We start from the raw sequence: 18,616 nt of genomic DNA on the forward strand, positions 1-18,616 counted from the left end.
CTTTGCAGGCAAAAGCAGCAATGCTGAACCAATGACTCTCCTTCTCTACGGTCACAGGAGTACTCCAAACCCAACATTTCTGTATGAGAGCCTGTTTGGAAGGTCTGCAGGTCACTGCAAAAGTACGTGGCCCCTTTGTGAATGAGTCCTGTTGCTTCCAAGGGGACAGATTCCTTCTGGAACTCTGATCAGTGGGAAAGGAAGAACTTTATGATTAATTAACTAGAGAAAGTGTAAGACAAAATGAGTGGAATTTCCTAGGACCTGATCAGGAGCAGGATATTATCCAAGTGCTATTAGCGCTTGTAAAATATTTGGATGATTTCTGAAGCTTAATCTATAGATCTCATTGTGTGCTTTAAATACTAGACATCTTAACAGCTCACTGATCTACTATATGTATGAAAGAAGAAAGGTCGCATTATTCTCAGTTAATGTAATGCAGTTTTAGAGACAGACGTATGATAGGTAGTATTCAATATAATGAACAAGGTCTCCTCCCCTTTACTGAGATTAATTCACACACAGAAAAGGAATTGATAGGTATTTTATTCTGCCCCGGCTGACGAGCTACATTAGGGGCTCAAATAGAGTTAAAGACAGGGTAGCTGACTAGATTATCACCAGCCATGTCCGTTGGCACATTTGCATCACTGAGTGTCAAACCAATGTTTTACCACAGTGCATGAGATTCCCCTTAGCAAGAAAAGTGGCAGCTTGGCATGCCATATAGCATTGACCATCATCCATCTTGCCACTGGATGCAAATATTTCTCACATTTTGTCTTTACTAATGAAATTATATGGAATTGTCCTTGGCTAACATCAAGGCATTTAAATCAATTAAACAAATCCATGGTGTTTACATGCTTTAATGAATTTACATGATCTTTATGGATTACAATTTATGTAAATGAAGATATACAGAATAAGTCCCTGAGTTACTGGCCAGTTATATCTCTCCGATATGCTGAATACTGACTGACATTTGGTATCATTTTGTGTGGAAGTATCCCAGAGATACACAATTTCAGTTAGGTAACTACATTTTCATGAAATGATTGTTAAGAGACCTCTCAGAAACTTTTATTGTTCAGCAGTCATAATTTATTTATGTGTTTATTTATTTTGCTTAGTGTGCCAGGCACTAGGAACTAACAGCTTTGAAACTGTTCCCAGTGTGAAAATAAGGTCTTGGAAATGTGATTCTCTGGCTCTACTGATTAGCTGAACATTGTATGTGTTTAGCAGCTGGGAGAAAGAGAATGGACTTGCAACAGCTTTAGTATTGTGAAAATACTAAAAAGAGGCATACTTACCTGTATATCTGTAAAAGTGACAGGAGATGTGTCGGGGGAGACAAAATGGAAATGCATGCTTGGCTTTGGAGCAGGCCCTTCAGCCTGAACACAAGTACTGAGAGGCTCCTGCTAAGTTGACCCTGGGAAAAATAGTTAATGGTTCTTCTTGGTAGTTAGGAGAGTGCTTTGTTATGAGAAAAATGCTGATAAGCACACTGATGTTTTTGGCTGCTGCTGGGAAAGAAGAAAGCAGGAAGGCTGCCAGGACTGCATCATTAGTGCGTAACACCTGGTGTTGTTAAGCTGGTAGGAAAGTGCTGTAACTTGATGGAAAAGCACTGTAACTTACAAAAGGTATATAAGCAGCCTGTGTGCTGAAATAAAGTGTCTCTGCATCACCCATGATCTGAGTCCGTGCCTCAATATGCCACAAAGGTGTTATAGTTAATACCAGAAAACCAGAAAATTTGAGATTCAGTTGAGTGGGTGAAACTGATTCTGGTGCTGTTATCAACTGAAGCTTCCAAATGAAAGGGGAATCATCTACTGTTTTTTAAAATTTAAAAGTGGGAGGTTGGTAGACTTCATTAGATTTCTAATACTGTGTTTTAAATAGCTATTGTGACAGGCAATGCCGCTGAACATATGCATGATAACAAAGTAGTTTGCCCTGATCAGACGTATTACAATGAATGTCAGATTAATTTGCAACATTAACACACTCCTGGAATTATAATTTTATTAATTCAGAGCTCTGGATACATTGCTGACAGTCCCTGGGATTTAATTCTGCAGGTCATAATTAGAAGTTCCAAGGAGAACAAGAGATGCTGATTATCTCAAAATCACTTTCAGTGTTAGGTGGGGAAATACTAAAGTGAAACTTCTCACAGAAAGCAGAGGAAGCTGCATATTTATGCAGTGGTGCCTCTTTAAATTGGTTTTTTCCTTTGTTCATTTTCCTAGGTGAGAATGAGGTCTCGGACATGAAAAATAGTAATTACTCTTTTCTGTTACTATTTAACACTATAGAATTGATTTTTGGGTATGTGCTATGCTCTTTATTTCTTTTGATTACTGGGAGTCTTGTTTTGTCCTCCCCAAGAAATGGGGCTAACTTTTGTTTTATTTTTGAAATATTTCATAGAAAAATTAGAGCTTTTCTCCAGTCCTTACAAGGTAAACATACTTGTGGAACTTGCTTGAAGTGTATAAACTGGGCTTGCTTATATGGTGCTGGAGAGAAGAGAGGTCAAGCAAGCAAGTCAGAAATAATTAAATCAGTAGTTCTATCATTGCTGCCATAAGAAACTTCTTGTTTTGGAGATGTAATATTTCATGCCAGAATGGAATTATTCTAGTCTATGTATGCTTCAATTTACTGCCAGGTATGTAAGCCTCATAGGAATCACAGAGATGTGCAGGTGGTAACACTTCTATTTTTCTGTGTTCATGGAAAATGATGTCCTGGTATACAACTTCTTTTGTTTCAACTATGAATTAGAGCTGTGAGAACTGTGAGATTCTCCTTCTGCTGTGCCTTGGTGAACTGAGAAATGTATTTAGATTGCAGCTATGTCATAGCACATATGCGAGGTATTGCAGGGTTTTGGTTGGCGGACTGCTGTGCTAAGATAGTGCCAGATCCCATAGGTGCTCTGTGTGTCTATGGGTGTTTGTATGTGTATGTATGTGGAGTCACTTGCTCAAGTGGTCTTCAGACTTGCTGCTGGAAGATGAGTTACAAATATAAGATGCTTCTATCATGTAACATCCTTTTGAGGGATTGGAGAACTGAAGACACAGTTCCTCTCTGAGAATGGTACAGTTATGCCTGCTGCTTTATATTTTTTAATGAAATCATTAAGCCAACAACATTAAAGGATTAAAATTGTAAAGGTGGTAAATACAAGTAGTTCCTTGAGTGGCTGAGCTAATGAATTCTACTTCTTTATGGATCTGTGTTTTGTGGTTGGATGCCTTAGTGTTTGATAAGGTAGAAACATTTCCTGCAGTTGAGGCATTCATAATGGCTCTATTAACTGTGTATTATCCAAAGTTTAATCAGAGTGAAGTTCACTTTGAACTCTTTTCCTTCATGAATGCACTAAATTGTAATAATCTCTTAAGCTTTTTTAACTTTCATAGCATGGATATGGATACAATACTGATACTTCACAGTCGACGGCTCATCTCTTGCCATCTAGTAGAAACGATTGGCATGTGGAGACATTATGAAGAAAAACTGCAAATTGTCTGCCATTTGAGAACTCTAGCATAAGAGAGCAAATCATAAAAATAGATTTCTTTTGTGAAGTAAAACAATAGTTTCATTAGTAGTTTAAGTAGCATTGAGCGATAACATAACTCAATCTGAATTTTTTGCAGTAGGAATACCTAATTGATAATTTAGTAGAGATTAGTAATAAATTGTTGCTGTGCTGATTTCCAGTGTGACAAGGGTGATAATCTGTAGAAAACATGAGGATGAAGAGCGAGAAATAACAAAACAAATAATGTTGATTTATTATAATTCAAAAATTTATTCATTTTGGTGTGGTTCATGTTTGGTTTGTCTTTACTTTCTGCAAATAAAATATATTTCATAGTTATAGTAGTTCAACATGGTTAAATGCTTCTTAAGATGCAGATTAATACATTTGAAGGCACATTGGTGATTAACAAATATTTTTGTCTCTCTCTGTGAATTTAACTATATCTTACCTCACCTGTAGCAACTAATTCCAGATAAAATCCTCATTAAGGCAAAGTTGGTTTGTAGATTTTAAGCCAAGTTAACAGCTTTGAGTAAACTCTTGCTTCCTCTGGGTCCCCTGATGTTGGCTAACAAAACTGCAGACTGTTTTTCTCATCATCTGATTAATGGTGTCTATTTTTCACTCTATCAAGCATCAGTAACTTTGTGTGTCTAAAAGGGGAAGCCTTCTGATAAATTAGTTACCGTGAGTCAATAGTGCAATTATTTTATATTTTCATGGGGAGTATGTAGCCTTTTTGCTTGTGCAGCATTTTTCCCCAATAAGCTGAAAAGAAAGAATTCAACTTTGAATCGTTTAGGTACTCAAAACTTCTTCCATTAAAGCAGGTTTTCAATCTTCATTGGCTCATAGTGCCTTGTTCAGTAGCTGGATTTTATTAACACATAAATGACAAAATATAAAAAGTTCTGATGTGGGTAAGGCAGCTATAGTTTTCATATGTATTGAGCCATTATAATTGGCTTTTGGGTTGATCAGGGCTTCTTGTATAATGTTAGTTATCTGTAGATGATGGCTTTGGGAGAACTGAGTAGAATTCAGTCTGGATTTAAAAGCAAGCATTGGGAAATGCCCCAGTGCCAGGTCTGTGCTGGAGGCCAGGCTGTGCTTCCTGCTGGCTGAGGCCCCGCATGGCAGATTTCTGGCTACAGGACCCAAGGGAGGGTCAAGTCCCCTTAGGTAATCCATGAGGACAAAGGAATAGGCTCGGTCCCTTCCAGCCCCAGCTAACAGCCAAGTTAGCCCTTGAAGGATAACCTTTGATGCCTGCTCTGTGGGCTCTCAGTGAGTGTCAAAGTTCCCATTTTTTGTTCTAGTGCAGAACAAAAATGTGAGTCGAAACCTCTTTGTTGCTTGCAAGATGCAGTTTTGATTAGCATTTTCAACATGAACTGATGAAGAGAAAGTAACTTTATGTTTTGCAGTCCTGGTATCATTTCAGTGTATGACTGAAGAGAAAATAGTGCTCAAATATTGGGAGGTGGCTGCTTACTTACCTGAAACTGCTTTCAGAAATAGGCATCAAATTTTCAGATTAATTTCAATTGTGGATACTGTGGTGCCCATAGATTAAGTTTGCTGGTATTTCAGTGCTTGGATGAAAATCTGTAAGTACTAAAAGTGCTGTTTGAAAGGTAATTTGAGTTATTTTACTGGGGGAAAGTTTATTGGCTCACAGTCTAAAAATGAGTCAGCTCTATTAAAAACTGCCCTTGAATTTATCCATTAAAAGTTGGAGAAAGCCACAGTTTAGACAGTTAAATATGTAAACTCTTTTCAGAAGGCAAGGGCCAGGAAACTGGCTTGCTGTCATCACAGATAAGTAATTAATTTTTTTGTAGACACTTTCACCATTTGGTTTTGCAGGCAGTTGAGGCCTGTGCTGTGAGGTACTCTGAAACCTTTAAATAACATCCAACCCACTACATAATACCATGTAGTCTAATTTTTCTCTCTCTGTTTCTATCTTTAAGGTAGAAAAATGGACATGGGTTTCTAGATATCAAAAAAAGGTCTGAACAAATTTTACTCAACTTTTGATTCATTTTTTTCAGTGGAAATTTGCATTCAGAGAGTCAGCAGAAACATGGTTTAAGCCTATACAGTAAAATAAGGTTTAATATCATGATATTCTGACTATTTAGGTTGTTTTCTTTCCTAATATTTCTATTAGAATTGCTTGAGGTTTTCCTACTTAATCGGTTAGAAAGGGGTACTTTTACACTAATCTACTGGCATCTCAGTACTTTGTCAGTGTAATCTCTACGACCTCCTCTATTCCTGGTCTGACAAGAATATTTATTTCTTTAGAACTTAATTGCTAGCACGTATCACATTTTCAGCTTTGCATAAAATAGTTTGCCTGGATTCTAGCTGCATTTGTGTTCAGCCACAGGTCACATTGCACCAAAAATGTAGTGGAAAATTTCTGTATTTTCTTGCTAGCATCAATCCATTCCTTTCTTAGGCTGCTATGGAGTTGGGATGAAAACTAGAGTGCTAGGTGTTTTTTTGAAATGAACTCCACAATAAAGAATAGAGGGAGAGAAAGAGATGGAAAAAAGATTAAATAGCTAGAACAGAAAGATCTAATCTCAGAGCATGATCAAAGAGAAAATTTTATCTGTGTCTGAACTCTGCTGGTGTATCCTTGTCCCTTGGTTGTCCAGACTCAGCAATTATTGGAAAACGCTCCCACTCTGTTTCTCCTGCATGGCTTAGTTTTCTTTCTGTGCAGAAAATTTGGAGGGTCAGAGGATTTACACAAGACCCAGGACCTGCTGCAGGGTAGAACCATAGGGCAGCTGGAATGTGCACCTGGAACTGCAGTTTTGGAGATACCTTAGGGTACCATGGATAGATGTGTGGGCTGCAGGCTGCTTGGTTATTGAATAATATATAAAACTCAATATCCTTCTTTCAAATGCAATTATTCAAATCAATGCGAAGAAGAGACTGGGAGAAGCAATAAGAAAAGTGTGGGGTTTGTTTTTAAGGAAAGGAAATTGGGAATGTGTTTGAGGGAGAACAGGAAAATGGAACAAATTTAGGTTTATGTGCTGTACTGCACATTCAGAGAAGGAACCCTTAGATTAAAAGCTGAAAAGGGGAAAGTTCTGCATTGCAATGAACTGTGTCTTGAGATATGTATAGCACAATGCAGTCATGAAGCTAAAGCATGCCTCTAAGCTTTCTCATAATAACTATAATTGGCATGCTCACCAAAGGGCAGAACTTGGTCCTGTATTTTTATTTAATTGTAATCCAATTCAGATGTAGAAATTAAAAAAAATAGCTTTATATTTTGTAGATAAATCATATTCCTTATTTTCTGAATGTTAGAGATGCTCTATTATAGTTGCATTTGCAGTAAAACTTTGCCTGTAAAAAAATTTAATTATTTCCATGACTCATCTTGAAGGAAAAAAAATAATTCCCAGTGCAACTTATATTTTCTTTCAGATTGTGGGCTATTAATAAATAAATCCATGTTAGGCAAAAAGGTGTTGGAGTCCAAGCTACATTGTTCCTTACTAGTAAGTTGAACAAGAAGTTGGTTTATCCACCATCTCTGAATATTAAGCTGTGGCACCTAGGCCTGACTATCTCAGAAAAGGATGATAAATCTTTCCATGCTTCTGCATTCCATCCTTCAGGCAATAATGTTTACTCATCCTTGTAAAGTCATTAGAGGTCTTGTATCTATGACAGTGCGAGTAGTAATTAGCAGTAATGCTGAGCGGGGGGGGGGGGGGGGAAGGCTTAGAAGCACTATATTTCATTTTTTTTAAAAAATAAGGGATTCTGACTTTATTTGCATAGCCAAATTATTTATTTCTGTACACACTGTCTGCCAGAGATCCCTGTATAATATTGTCAAGTAATGAAATCTAAAGACACTATGGATTATTGTTTTGGTATATATGCAATGTTCAATGTAAAGTGGTTTCATGCAGAGAACTGAAATGAGACACAGATGATTCATTTACACATTTATTTACTATCCTGCTTATTCTGTCAGACTGAAATGGAGAACAATGCATTTATTTTACAGACATTTGACATAAATTAAACAGATATTTTGATGTTGAACAATTGTACAGACTACAACATGCATATTAATATGTAGATTGGTGCAGAAATATTTAGTTGATCGGCAAAATCTAGTATGACAAAAATAATAATCACATTTCCTTTTTTATGAAGTTAAAATGCAGCTGATATGGAGACATTGATACAAATATCACTAAATGTCAGAAGTTATTAGTCTAATGGAATCAGATGGTTAGCTGAAAAAATAAAGCTATTGTCAAACAGTCTGACCTACAAAAAGAAATTAAATCAAAATGTTTCTAACAAATACAATAATAATGAAAAAATGCATGTTTGATGCAATTACCATTGCAAAATGCCCTATTATTCCCTTGCCCCACCCCCAAATACAAACAACACATGAAACAGAAGCAGCATATTCTCCCACAAAATGTCTGGGGCATTTTGTAAAGGCAGATGAATGAGATTAGACAAGACTTATCACATACGCTTTTATCTCCTAGTGACAATTCTTTAAAGAAAGGTATGATGTTAATATAGCATTGTATGATGAAATGTTGCTAATTCTGTAAAATTGAACAGTAGTGAAGTCACTGCTATCGCGCCAAGAGAACTTGAAAAAATACTGTTGTGCTTTTTTTGTTTGCAGCATTCAGAGCATTCACAGAGGAATACAAAGTAAAGTTCATTAAACTCAATAAAACTAATAATAGTCATGCTACCATATCTATGAAACTAACACAGTGATAACTTATAAACATGAATTAGTACATATTTTTAGTTGATATTTACAGTGATCTTAAAGCAATAGGCTATGTATTTAACTCTCAGGTTCTTTGTACACTAATCCCTCCATGTTTCAGCTTATCAGCATGGCTCCTGTGACTTTTGAAAGAGTTACATAGGTAAAACTCTGCATAACTCTTTGAAAATTTAGAGGTATAAATCCAGAACTCTGCATTTTAGCAGAAGTACCCATGATTGTCCCCAACAGTGTTTTTTTCTTTTTTTTTTTTTTTCATTTTGTAATATGTGTTAGAAACTGTTCTTTTGCCTAAAGCTATAATATATTGCTCCATCCTTCAGTTTTATACAGGCAGAATTCCCATTGGCTTTCTGCTTAAGGACTTCAAGAACAGGCATAAATGTTTCTTACTCTGAACCTCCACTGAGAGACGCTATCTGAGCAAAACTTAGAGCAAAAATATCAGTATAAGACACGTGTCCTTCACCTTGAAATTGTTAAAAAAAGGTAAGGAATAGGCTTTTTGTTTCTTGCATTATCTTTTACAAGGTACGTCCTAGACATCAGAGCAACTAAGCACATGATCAAAACCCTACTAGGCCCTCAATTTAGATAAATTTCAATTGATGATCCAAATGGAAAGATATCTAGACATGATGGATCAGCACAAAATACTCAAGCTGAGTTTCTGATCCTCCATGAGTGCTTAGCCATTTGCACAGCCATTTTTTTTAATTCATACCAGTATAAACTAAGAGTTACTGATAAGTGAACTGATACTTACTTGCAGTCAGTTTAATCATTCCATCGATTTCATGATTTTGTAGTGAGTGTCGATGAAGGGCTGTCTGTACTGTCTTAATCAAATTTAACACCAACTTTAGGTGTTAAGGGTGTGGTCCAAACTGCAAACCACAACAATCCAAGGTTTATCAAGAATGTATTGTTTAGGTGATTCCACCTGGGTTAAGTTGGAGAATACACTGGGAACAATTTCATCTTTGTCTATATACTGTTCTTTTTATGCAATACCATTGATGACAATGGTAAAATTTTCTTGAGTAAGAGATTTAGCCAAGACTACATGAACTGAATGTAATAACGTGGCAGAGATAGTCTATGTCTACATTAGCAAGTAGTACAACACAATAGAAGCAGATTTGTTGAGGAAAACAATTTGTGCTGACAGTTCACACTCTGTGTATCAGGGGCACTATTTTGAACTCGCTCTAGTCTGGTACCAAGGCCTGAGTGCTTTGTACTGGCTGCAGCACAGGAGGTGCCCTCATGGAACAAGTTTTCTGGTTCAGCTTCATGTAAAAGTAATCCAGTTTGCATGGTCCAGGATTGCTCTGTGACGTGAACCAAAGCAGAGAAGTGAGGATAGATGAGAGATTCACGTCAAGAGAGCTCTCCTGCTTTCCACTAAGATGCCAGCGTAAACATAGCCATAGACTTCCAGATTTAGAAATGTACATTATTGATGTTAAACACTTATTTGAGGTAAAAAATTAACCTAATGATATTAATTACCCAGACTGCTCTTAGATTCGGGGTTTACATTAACCACAGGACTACATTCAATGTCTAAGGTAATGACACGTCACCGTTCTGTTTGGTTCATAAGTATAATTAGGATGATCTTATCTTCTTGAATTAAATGTTAGCTAATAGCATGTTCTTTAGCTACTTTTAATTACAAAAAGCAATAAATATTTGTGTGCTACTTCCTTGTTCTACAATGGGATCTGTGTTAGGTGTTATAAAAGAAAATTAAATAGCAATCAATAATAATATAGGACTGTAAGGTATCACTGCTGTTTTGGAAGAAATCTCCATTACACTAAAAGGTAGTACTTCTTAAATATCATAACACAACATTTGAAAAAAATATTTTTTAAACCTGCAACAGAACAAAGACAAGTGTGTTACTCCACCTATAGATGTCACATGGTGTATGATTACTGAACAAGAAACCATCATGTGATGCAAACAATTTTGTCTCTGCTTGCCAATCACCTAACCTTTCTTCATTAAGGAAACTGATAGTGCAGCTGCACAGGTTTTGGCTCCCAGAACACCTGATCTGTTTTAGAATATGAAAACATTTCATCTGGAGTTTAAACTGTGTATCACCAAGTAACAAAAATGTATTGGAGAAGAGACAAACATTCACACTTCTACTGATGACTCTCTTAATAGCATTCATCAGTCAACTGCTTTTACAGAGCTCTTGCAAAAGCACTGAAACATCTTGCAGGTTGAGGGGGACACTGGAGGAGTTGGAGCATTTTAAAACTAGAAAACATGGAGTTGTGAGGTGGTATGGCTGCAACAGTAATACAGAGAATTAACACTCAGTTCTTTTTGCTCCTTGGTTAAAATGCAATAGAGTCCATCTGGCCATTTGCACCAGACTACCAAAATGCTTTCCTGATAAATGAGACATGCCTATATCTTGTTTGGTGGGTTGCCTTCTAACAGCTCCCAAGAAGGAAAGGTTGGTGTTTGGAGGGCAATGGGAAGCGATACAAAGATCAACAAAGATAAGAAAACACCGTATCCTATTTTCAGGAGAGTCTTCTGAAAAACGATTACAGATCAGATGTTGATGTAGCAGGCAACTGGGTAATAACATCACTGAAAACCTCAGTAGAGACCTGTTGGTTCTAGGATAAAAATTAAGATTGGGTAGGGCTGGAATCAAATTTTGCTACTGTAATTTTTACCTCATTAAATGTGAACAGAGACTATTTTATATATTTTATTATATCTCTTGTTTATATAGTATATTAAAACATGCCTTGTTTACTTACAGTTTTCTGCCTTTCTTCCCCCTTTGCTGTATTTGTTGCTTGATCTGTGCTGGCTACTTTGAAAAAAACATATTTCTTGCATTTTTTTTTGCTTTTAAAATATGTTTTGCATGATCAAAATGTTATACTTTATTTTCTATACAAATGAATCAAAACCTATATGAATGAAAAAACCCCAGTCAGGTAGGCCCTGGACTACCAGGCTGACTGTAATTGCAATAGGGCTTGAAAAAGACAACTGACTTTTGTACTGGACTGTGGTTTAGAGATGAGGTTGAAGGAGTTAATTAAATAATTTGAAGGTAAGCCTTGTTTCAGACGGATTTAAGGAAGCAGCATATCAGTCTATGTGTAGGGGAAAAGACATACTTTAAAAAGAACTAGTTGTTTTTCAAGGAATAAAAATACATTGCCCAGTGTTACCTGTTAGGAAAGGACTCAAGAAGCCAATTGCCATTTTGATTTATGTATGTTAGATGCAAAAATACAATTTTCTGTGCACACTTTTGGTTATGTAATATTTGCACACTTTTGGTTATGTCATCTTGTACTAAAAAGCTCTTCAAGTCAGTTGCTCTAATGTTAGATCAGATATCACCTCTCTAACATCACTAATGTTTGAATATTGAGACCAATTTTGAAGTGAGGACACAGTGCATTAGATTGCTGCATTAGCACAGAGGCTCCTATGTTCTATATAATGAAGTATTAAAAGGCCTTTTGTGTTTTTATTTAAAAAAGTGTATTTTATATAAATTCTGTAGTGCAATAACTTCCTACACCATGTTACATTCTTTGTTATATGCTTCCCCTGTAAACAGCTTTCCTGTATGAACTTCCTTTGCAGTTTGTGCGATATATTATGCCCCCCCCCCTCCCCCCCCAGATTTGGATTAATGTGACTATTTGCTCAAAAATTTTTCTGATTACTCTGTGAACATCTTTTAAATGTGTACATTTGGTTTCATCATTGAAAAGGAATTAAAACTTTGATTCAGGATTCTGCAGTTAGTATAAAAAAATAGATTCATTGCAAAGCTATCTCCCTGAACAATCTTCATATTCCAGTGATACAAAGAGTCAGATTCCTTTCAGGTGCATGGGGGAGTCCTTTCATCCTAAAACTCCTTAAGTTGTTTTGAAATTCCACAACTGTTGGAGAACTCAAAAACAACCCTCCCCATTACAGTGGTAAATGGGTAATAAGTCTGAAATGGCTTCAAAGTTTTAGAAAAACAGAAAAATATACTCACGTAATTTTGCATAATTTGCTACATAGCAATGCATGATGAACGAAGTGATCCTAGACTGCACTTCTTACACCTGCTGTACTGGAATGAAAGCTAGGTCCAGTCCTGCAACTGCTCAAGTAAATGTTTTAATCAGGAATTATACATGAGCTAGGTATTCAGGAGTGGATCCTGTGTATGCAGTCAAGACTGGAAAAAACAAATGTCTAAACCTGTGCTTCTGGAAATAATATTCAGCATAGTCAAAAGCACATAATGAAATTATACCAAAAGCACTTCTAAAGCTTGATCCTCCTGCTTCCAAGATTTCAAAAAAATTACATCTGTTAATAAAGAGAATTGCATTTCTTTTGCTTGTACAATTTCAAAATAAATGTTCTTCTCTGAAAACCTTTGAAATATGGCAGTCGTTAGGGCCAGGTCTTCTCCTCTATTTATGTAGTTAAAGCTCCTGTTGATTTTCATAATGAGAGACTCTTGCCATCCTCATATATGTTTTAGTCGGTCCCTTTTTCCATCAGACTCCCATTTGTTTCAGGGGAAGTTCATCTGCACAAGGATTGAGGCTTTGATTTTACCACTATTGGTTTTTTAGTGATTTTGATAGGGCAGAATCAGGATTGCATAAAGTTTAGCTCAGAAGAGCTTAAGGAATCAAATCTCTGCTTCTGCAGTACGTTCCTTATGGCTGGACTCCTCCCTTTCCACCAAGTGGCACAGATCTGAGGGGAATTTTCCAAAGCATAAGGGTCACCTGGGAGAAAGAGCACACAGAAGGAACATGACACAGACCTCAGTCTTGCCAGATCAACATTATTATCTCAAATGGGATTTTTCTGTGGATCCAGAGCATGGGCTCAGGTCCCATTTGGACTTAATTTGGTCTTCATTAGTTGACTAGGATGTAAAGGCAGATTGAACAGGCCCATGTGATTTCATAAAACTGCACATAGAAAATACAGACCAACACTTAGGCATATAAAAATTGACTGGCATTTAGTTTTAGTCACTGAAAATATCTAGGAACTGAGAAATAAATATAGAAGATTAATGACTATAAAATACTCAAGAGCTAGGTTTTGGGACAGTGAGACACAACATGATTGAAAAATGTTATTGCCATATAAATGGGTAAAACTGAATGCAGCAACAAGTTGCAATGAACTGCAACTTAGGACAAAAATTTTAATTTTTATTTGAGAATTAATGACCAGATATTGCTTGGAAAAAATAATGTTATATTCCCAGTTTTTCAAATGACCGAGGAGATACCTCAACGTTATCTTGTTACAGAAATCAGAAATCTTATGGAAATACATATTTTTTTTTTTTTAACCCATAGGACCGTGCTGTGTTCATTGTTTGGTTCAGCCACCAGAATCCATATCTCGGGGCTTTTCAGACTTGCCTCTTTTCCATGGTCCAGGCTTGAGTGAGGTCTGGGGCATCAGCCCAGCCTTTCCAAGCAGAAGGCAATGTTGCAACAAAAATGCTTGCTCTTTTACATTAAATGCACTAGGTGCCTGATTTTTACTCATTTAAGTGATAGAAAATGACACATAAGTAAATATTAACCTAGGTCCACTATGGGAAGTAGAAGACTGCTGTTAGAAATCACGTGTTGGTTGGTCTGAAGTGCTTTTAAGGCTTCTATTCCTGCTGTCTCAGTGTCTTTACAGTGCTTGCTGTTACAGTGCTGACCTGGAAGAAGCATTTGCTCCCTTCTGTGCACGGGGAAGAAAGAAGCCCAATATTGGGCAACAAGCCCTGTGGAGCCACGGGGAACTGATGGTAGAATTTCTAAACACTGCCTCAGACTTTTAACTGCTGGACCCTGTGGCTATTAGCTTTGAGGCTGGACTGCTGCTCTTACAAAACTGTTGTAGGGGAGTATCCAATTTCAGCAGAAATCAGAGGGCAGCATAAAAACGCTTGTATTCTGTTCTCCTAAAAAAACCCAAACCAGAACATTCTGTAGGACATGCCTGTGTAGCTGCATACTTATGATTAGGATTAATGAATCGAATAAACGTTTTAAGATTTAGGGAATTAAAGCGATCTACAGGCTTTTTTTTTTTTTTTTTTTTCTATAATAGTGAAGGAAGCTATTGGTGCTGGATAAAAATATAATAGCTTTTTTCAGGCAGTGGTTAGATGACTACTTTGTAATGAAGGCTTTGGTTCAGCATCTTTCTTTTACAAAGCTGGAGAATATCAGAGAAACCAAAGATGCTTTGGCAGTTGTCAGTGGAATGATTGACATTTCCCTTTATTTAAGTATAGGGGAAAGCCTATACTCCATTTTGAAACAGCCATGGGAGGAGGGGTTGAAGCGAAGTTGGTGAGTCAAGTGATACCTTCTGTCAGTCCAAATGATTGAGCTGGAAAACACAGGGAAGCTTTGAGGCATGGAAGATCTGGGGCAAGTTATATGTACTTGAAGCCTGTTTTTTTTCCAGCTCTATGATTTGTGATAATAAAAGGTACTACTTCACTCTACAAAGTTTGTCTCTTATGTCCTTACACCATAACAGCTTCAACAACATTACCAATTACTGAAGCATGGGCACTGCATGTAAAGAAAAAGGAAAGAGAGCTCAAAGATTGTTTAGCAGCAAATATTGTTAAAGGAAAAAAAGTATTTTTTAAAATATCAAGTTAAAAGAAATATTCTAAGAGATTGAAAACTTTTAGATATGTGTATATAGCCATTTGGCACTATTTGTTGCTACAGAAATAATCCTATCTTTTTTTAATTTTAAAATTGAACTTTTTCTTTATTCTGAAGTGTTGGCAATTTTCTGTAAAAATACCAAATGCTTCAAGTTCTGGTCATTAAATCTTTGCTTTTCCTCACAGGATCATTAATTAAACTTACAAATGCAATAACTGAAGTTATGCAAATAAAAAAAAAATGATTTACAGCACAGATAAACTAAAATACTGAAGTCCTTAATTAACAGATATACTCATGAGCTTTTTAACAGAAAGCAAGATACGTGAGATGCTTTAAGTAGAAGTTGCAACTTTGCAACATAAGTCTGTACAAAACCTCCAGGCAGCACGCTGTGAAGGAAGTACCTGTGTCCCCCGAAATGCTTTTTCCATAAATCCTTGTTAACATTTGCTTTCCCCCCAACCCCAAACTATTTACAAATATATGCATTTTGCAAGCTCAAAGCACCTTGTTTCACATCTTTATGAATGCATGCATTGACATTTCATCCTTTCATGTGCAAATTCTAAAATTCATTGTAACCAAGAAAACAGAAAAAAGTTAAAAGACTTCAAAATCTGTCTACAATCATAAGTGAAAGGATCAAAAATGTCAGATGTTGCAGAACACTGGCTCCTAACAGAGCTCTCTTTATTTTATTCACTGTTCTTCAGTCATTTTTTTCCCCTTTTTTTCAGTTTGTTACAAAAAGCAGTCTCTTTTTTTTTTTTTTTTTTTAAATTAAACAGTATTTAAACTAAACAACTCTTCATGCCATGCAAAAATAACATTTTATGCACTTTTTTTGAGGCTTTCCATGTTTTAGTTCATAGGCATTACTAATTGTGTTTTAAGAAAAGGTATTTTTATTGCTTTTGTAACTAGTCACATGCTAGTTTCACGTGTGGGACAGTAACCAGTTTCTCCTGGACTTGAATGAATTTCTGGGGCAAATAAATGGTTTTCCATTTTGTGACCTTCTTGGTTACTGTCTTGCTTTACCTCACCCACGGCATGGTAAATGTCTTGGGTACAGTTGTGGCTCACGCTTTTGGGTGAAGAGCTGACCTGTGGCTCCTCTGTTAAGTGGTTGCCATCGCTGTGTTTATCCCCGCAGCAATTTGTCTTGATATCCTGCTGTTTTTCATGTTTTATACCGTGTAACTCCATAAACTCTTCCTCTTCTCCAGTGTCTATTTCAGTGAAGCTCCTCCTCTCTTTTGAAGGGAAAGTGAAAATCTTTTGTTTGGGAAAGAGAGGGGATGATTTTTTAGCAGGTCCCTGACAAAGCACTGATGCATCAGCACCAAGCAAAGGTCGTTCACCTTGGGGTGAATTTTCTTCTAGGAGAATGGTGCTGATGTGCTGAGGGGTGGCCTGTGTGAAGTCTGTTCCTGCCGTTACTGGCAGTGGCCTTGCAGTACTTGGTGGAGTTTGTGGAGCACCACCTCTATTGTCTTTAAAATTAACTTTAAGGGATCTACATTTTAATGTGTTGCTACCTTTCAGGGAACTTTTGGGGCTTTCCATGGCAGTGTCAAAATGCAAGTGACCATGTAAAACTGCTTGGGAGCCACTGCTGTCACCGATAACAGCTCTGTCAATTGGATTATAGTCGAAGGTGACATCGGTTGGAGAAAATATTTTCTCTTTTGTGAATGGTATAAACTGAGAACTCCTTACTCTTTGGTTGTCTTCCAGGTTAACAGCATCGACTGGAAATCTCATTTGCAAGTGAGAGCCGGGAAACAGCGAAAGGGGAGACCTCTCTGTTTCTGTGAAGTCGGTCGCACAACTGGCAAAACTGTCAATACTGGATGTGCTTCTCATGTCTGTTACAATGTCCGTAGGTCCAGTTGGCACCGGGTCCCTCTGACCTGTAACTTCTTCCATTTCTATTTCTTCTTCATACACAGGTGGCTTTGCTGACTGGTCTTGGTAACTAGCATTAAGATTGGGCTGAGACTGAGTTTTAGTAATTTCATTATACAACATCTCCAGTTTCTGGGCACTGAGGTGCTGTGGACTGGAGGATGCTGCGGCATTGTTTAATTGCTCATGGGAGTCTTGTTGACTAACTTCTTGGTACTTGTTCTCATAAGACTTGTTTGAGCTTGTTTCAGACATTGTCCTTCTGGCCCATTTCCACCGGCTTGGGGACAGGTGGTTGTCATCAGGTATCTCCTTTGGATTGGCTGCTTCTCCAGGCTTACCTGGATCTACTGCTACATCTATCATTTCCATACTGCGAGCAAAGGCATCTTTCAGGTTCATGGAAACAATACTGCCATTTCTTTTAGCCCGCTCAAGTGCTTCTCTCCTCTTAATTGCCTTCTCCTGTCTTTTCTGCTCCTTATAAAACTCTGAGAAATTGTTCACAATAATTGGTATGGGCAGGGCTATGACCAGCACTCCAGCGATACAGCAAAGTCCTCCAACTATTTTACCTAATAACGTCTTAGGATAAATGTCACCATATCCTACAGTAGTCATAGTGATTGTTGCCCACCAGAATGATGCAGGGATACTGGTAAATTTTGTAGCATCCTCATCCTTTTCAGCAAAGAATACCAGACTTGAAAATATCATTATTCCCATGGCTAAAAATAATATCAACAAGCCCAATTCATTGTAACTCCTCCTGAGTGTAAAACCTAAAGACTGAAGGCCTGTTGAATGTCTGGCAAGCTTAAGAATCCTTAGGATCCTCATAATACGAAATATCTGAACCACACGTCTGACGTTTTGGAACTGCAGGACACTTTTATTGGACTCTGTGAGGAAAATGGTGACATAGTATGGCAAGATAGCCAGTAAGTCAATGACATTTAACGGGCCTTTGAAGAACTTCCACTTATTTGGTGAGGACAGAAAACGCAAAAGGTACTCCATGGTAAACCAAGCAATACACACAGCTTCAACGTGTGCTAGCTGAGGGTTGTCATTTGGCTGCCCAAATTCATCTATTTCTTGAAGCTCTGGCAGTGTGTTAAGAGACAAAGCAATAGTGGACAGTACGATGAACAGAATGGACACAATGGCCAAAATCTGTAAAACAAAATAAACAACGTTTTGGTTAGACTGATAAAAGTGTCCTTGTCAGGGCTTGCTTAAATCCTTTCAAATGTGCATGGGTCAAATAAACTCAGAATAGTGGAAGCTGCTTTGGCTGCTGCATTCATTATTTTGTTTTGATGTTTTGATTTTTGCACAGAGAGAAAACAGTAGAATCATTTTAGACATGGTCAAAACCTGACAGTTTTACTGCCTGCAGCAAGCCAATTAATTTCAGAAAGCAAGCTATGACTGGTCTTACCATTTTTAAATTAAAATGGGAGGTGATATTTATTCTTGCATGTTACCAAGTGAAGGATATAAAGTTCCTGCTAATGTGCAGAACATTATTAATTTTCTGCATTGAGTGTAATTATGTAAAACTTTACACTGTGTGGAAAA

The 18,616-nt window shown here is 37.1% G+C and overlaps 1 protein-coding gene across 1 annotated transcript in view; it reads right to left on the bottom strand.

Moving 5' to 3' along the window:
- Positions 1 to 8,593: 8,593 nt before the first annotated feature.
- The window catches only part of KCNB2 (potassium voltage-gated channel subfamily B member 2), a 201,348-nt gene continuing 191,325 nt past the window's right edge, over positions 8,594 to 18,616 (bottom strand). The window contains exon 3 of the mRNA XM_042786118.1: positions 8,594 to 18,208. Coding sequence (XP_042642052.1) covers positions 16,046 to 18,208 — 2,163 coding nt within the window. The 3' untranslated portion in view covers positions 8,594 to 16,045. The remainder of the gene's footprint in view (positions 18,209 to 18,616) is intronic.

Source organism: Tyto alba, unplaced genomic scaffold (genome assembly GCF_018691265.1).
Source record: "Tyto alba isolate M040663 unplaced genomic scaffold, T.alba_DEE_v4.0 Super-Scaffold_9, whole genome shotgun sequence".
Taxonomy (NCBI): domain Eukaryota; kingdom Metazoa; phylum Chordata; class Aves; order Strigiformes; family Tytonidae; genus Tyto; species Tyto alba.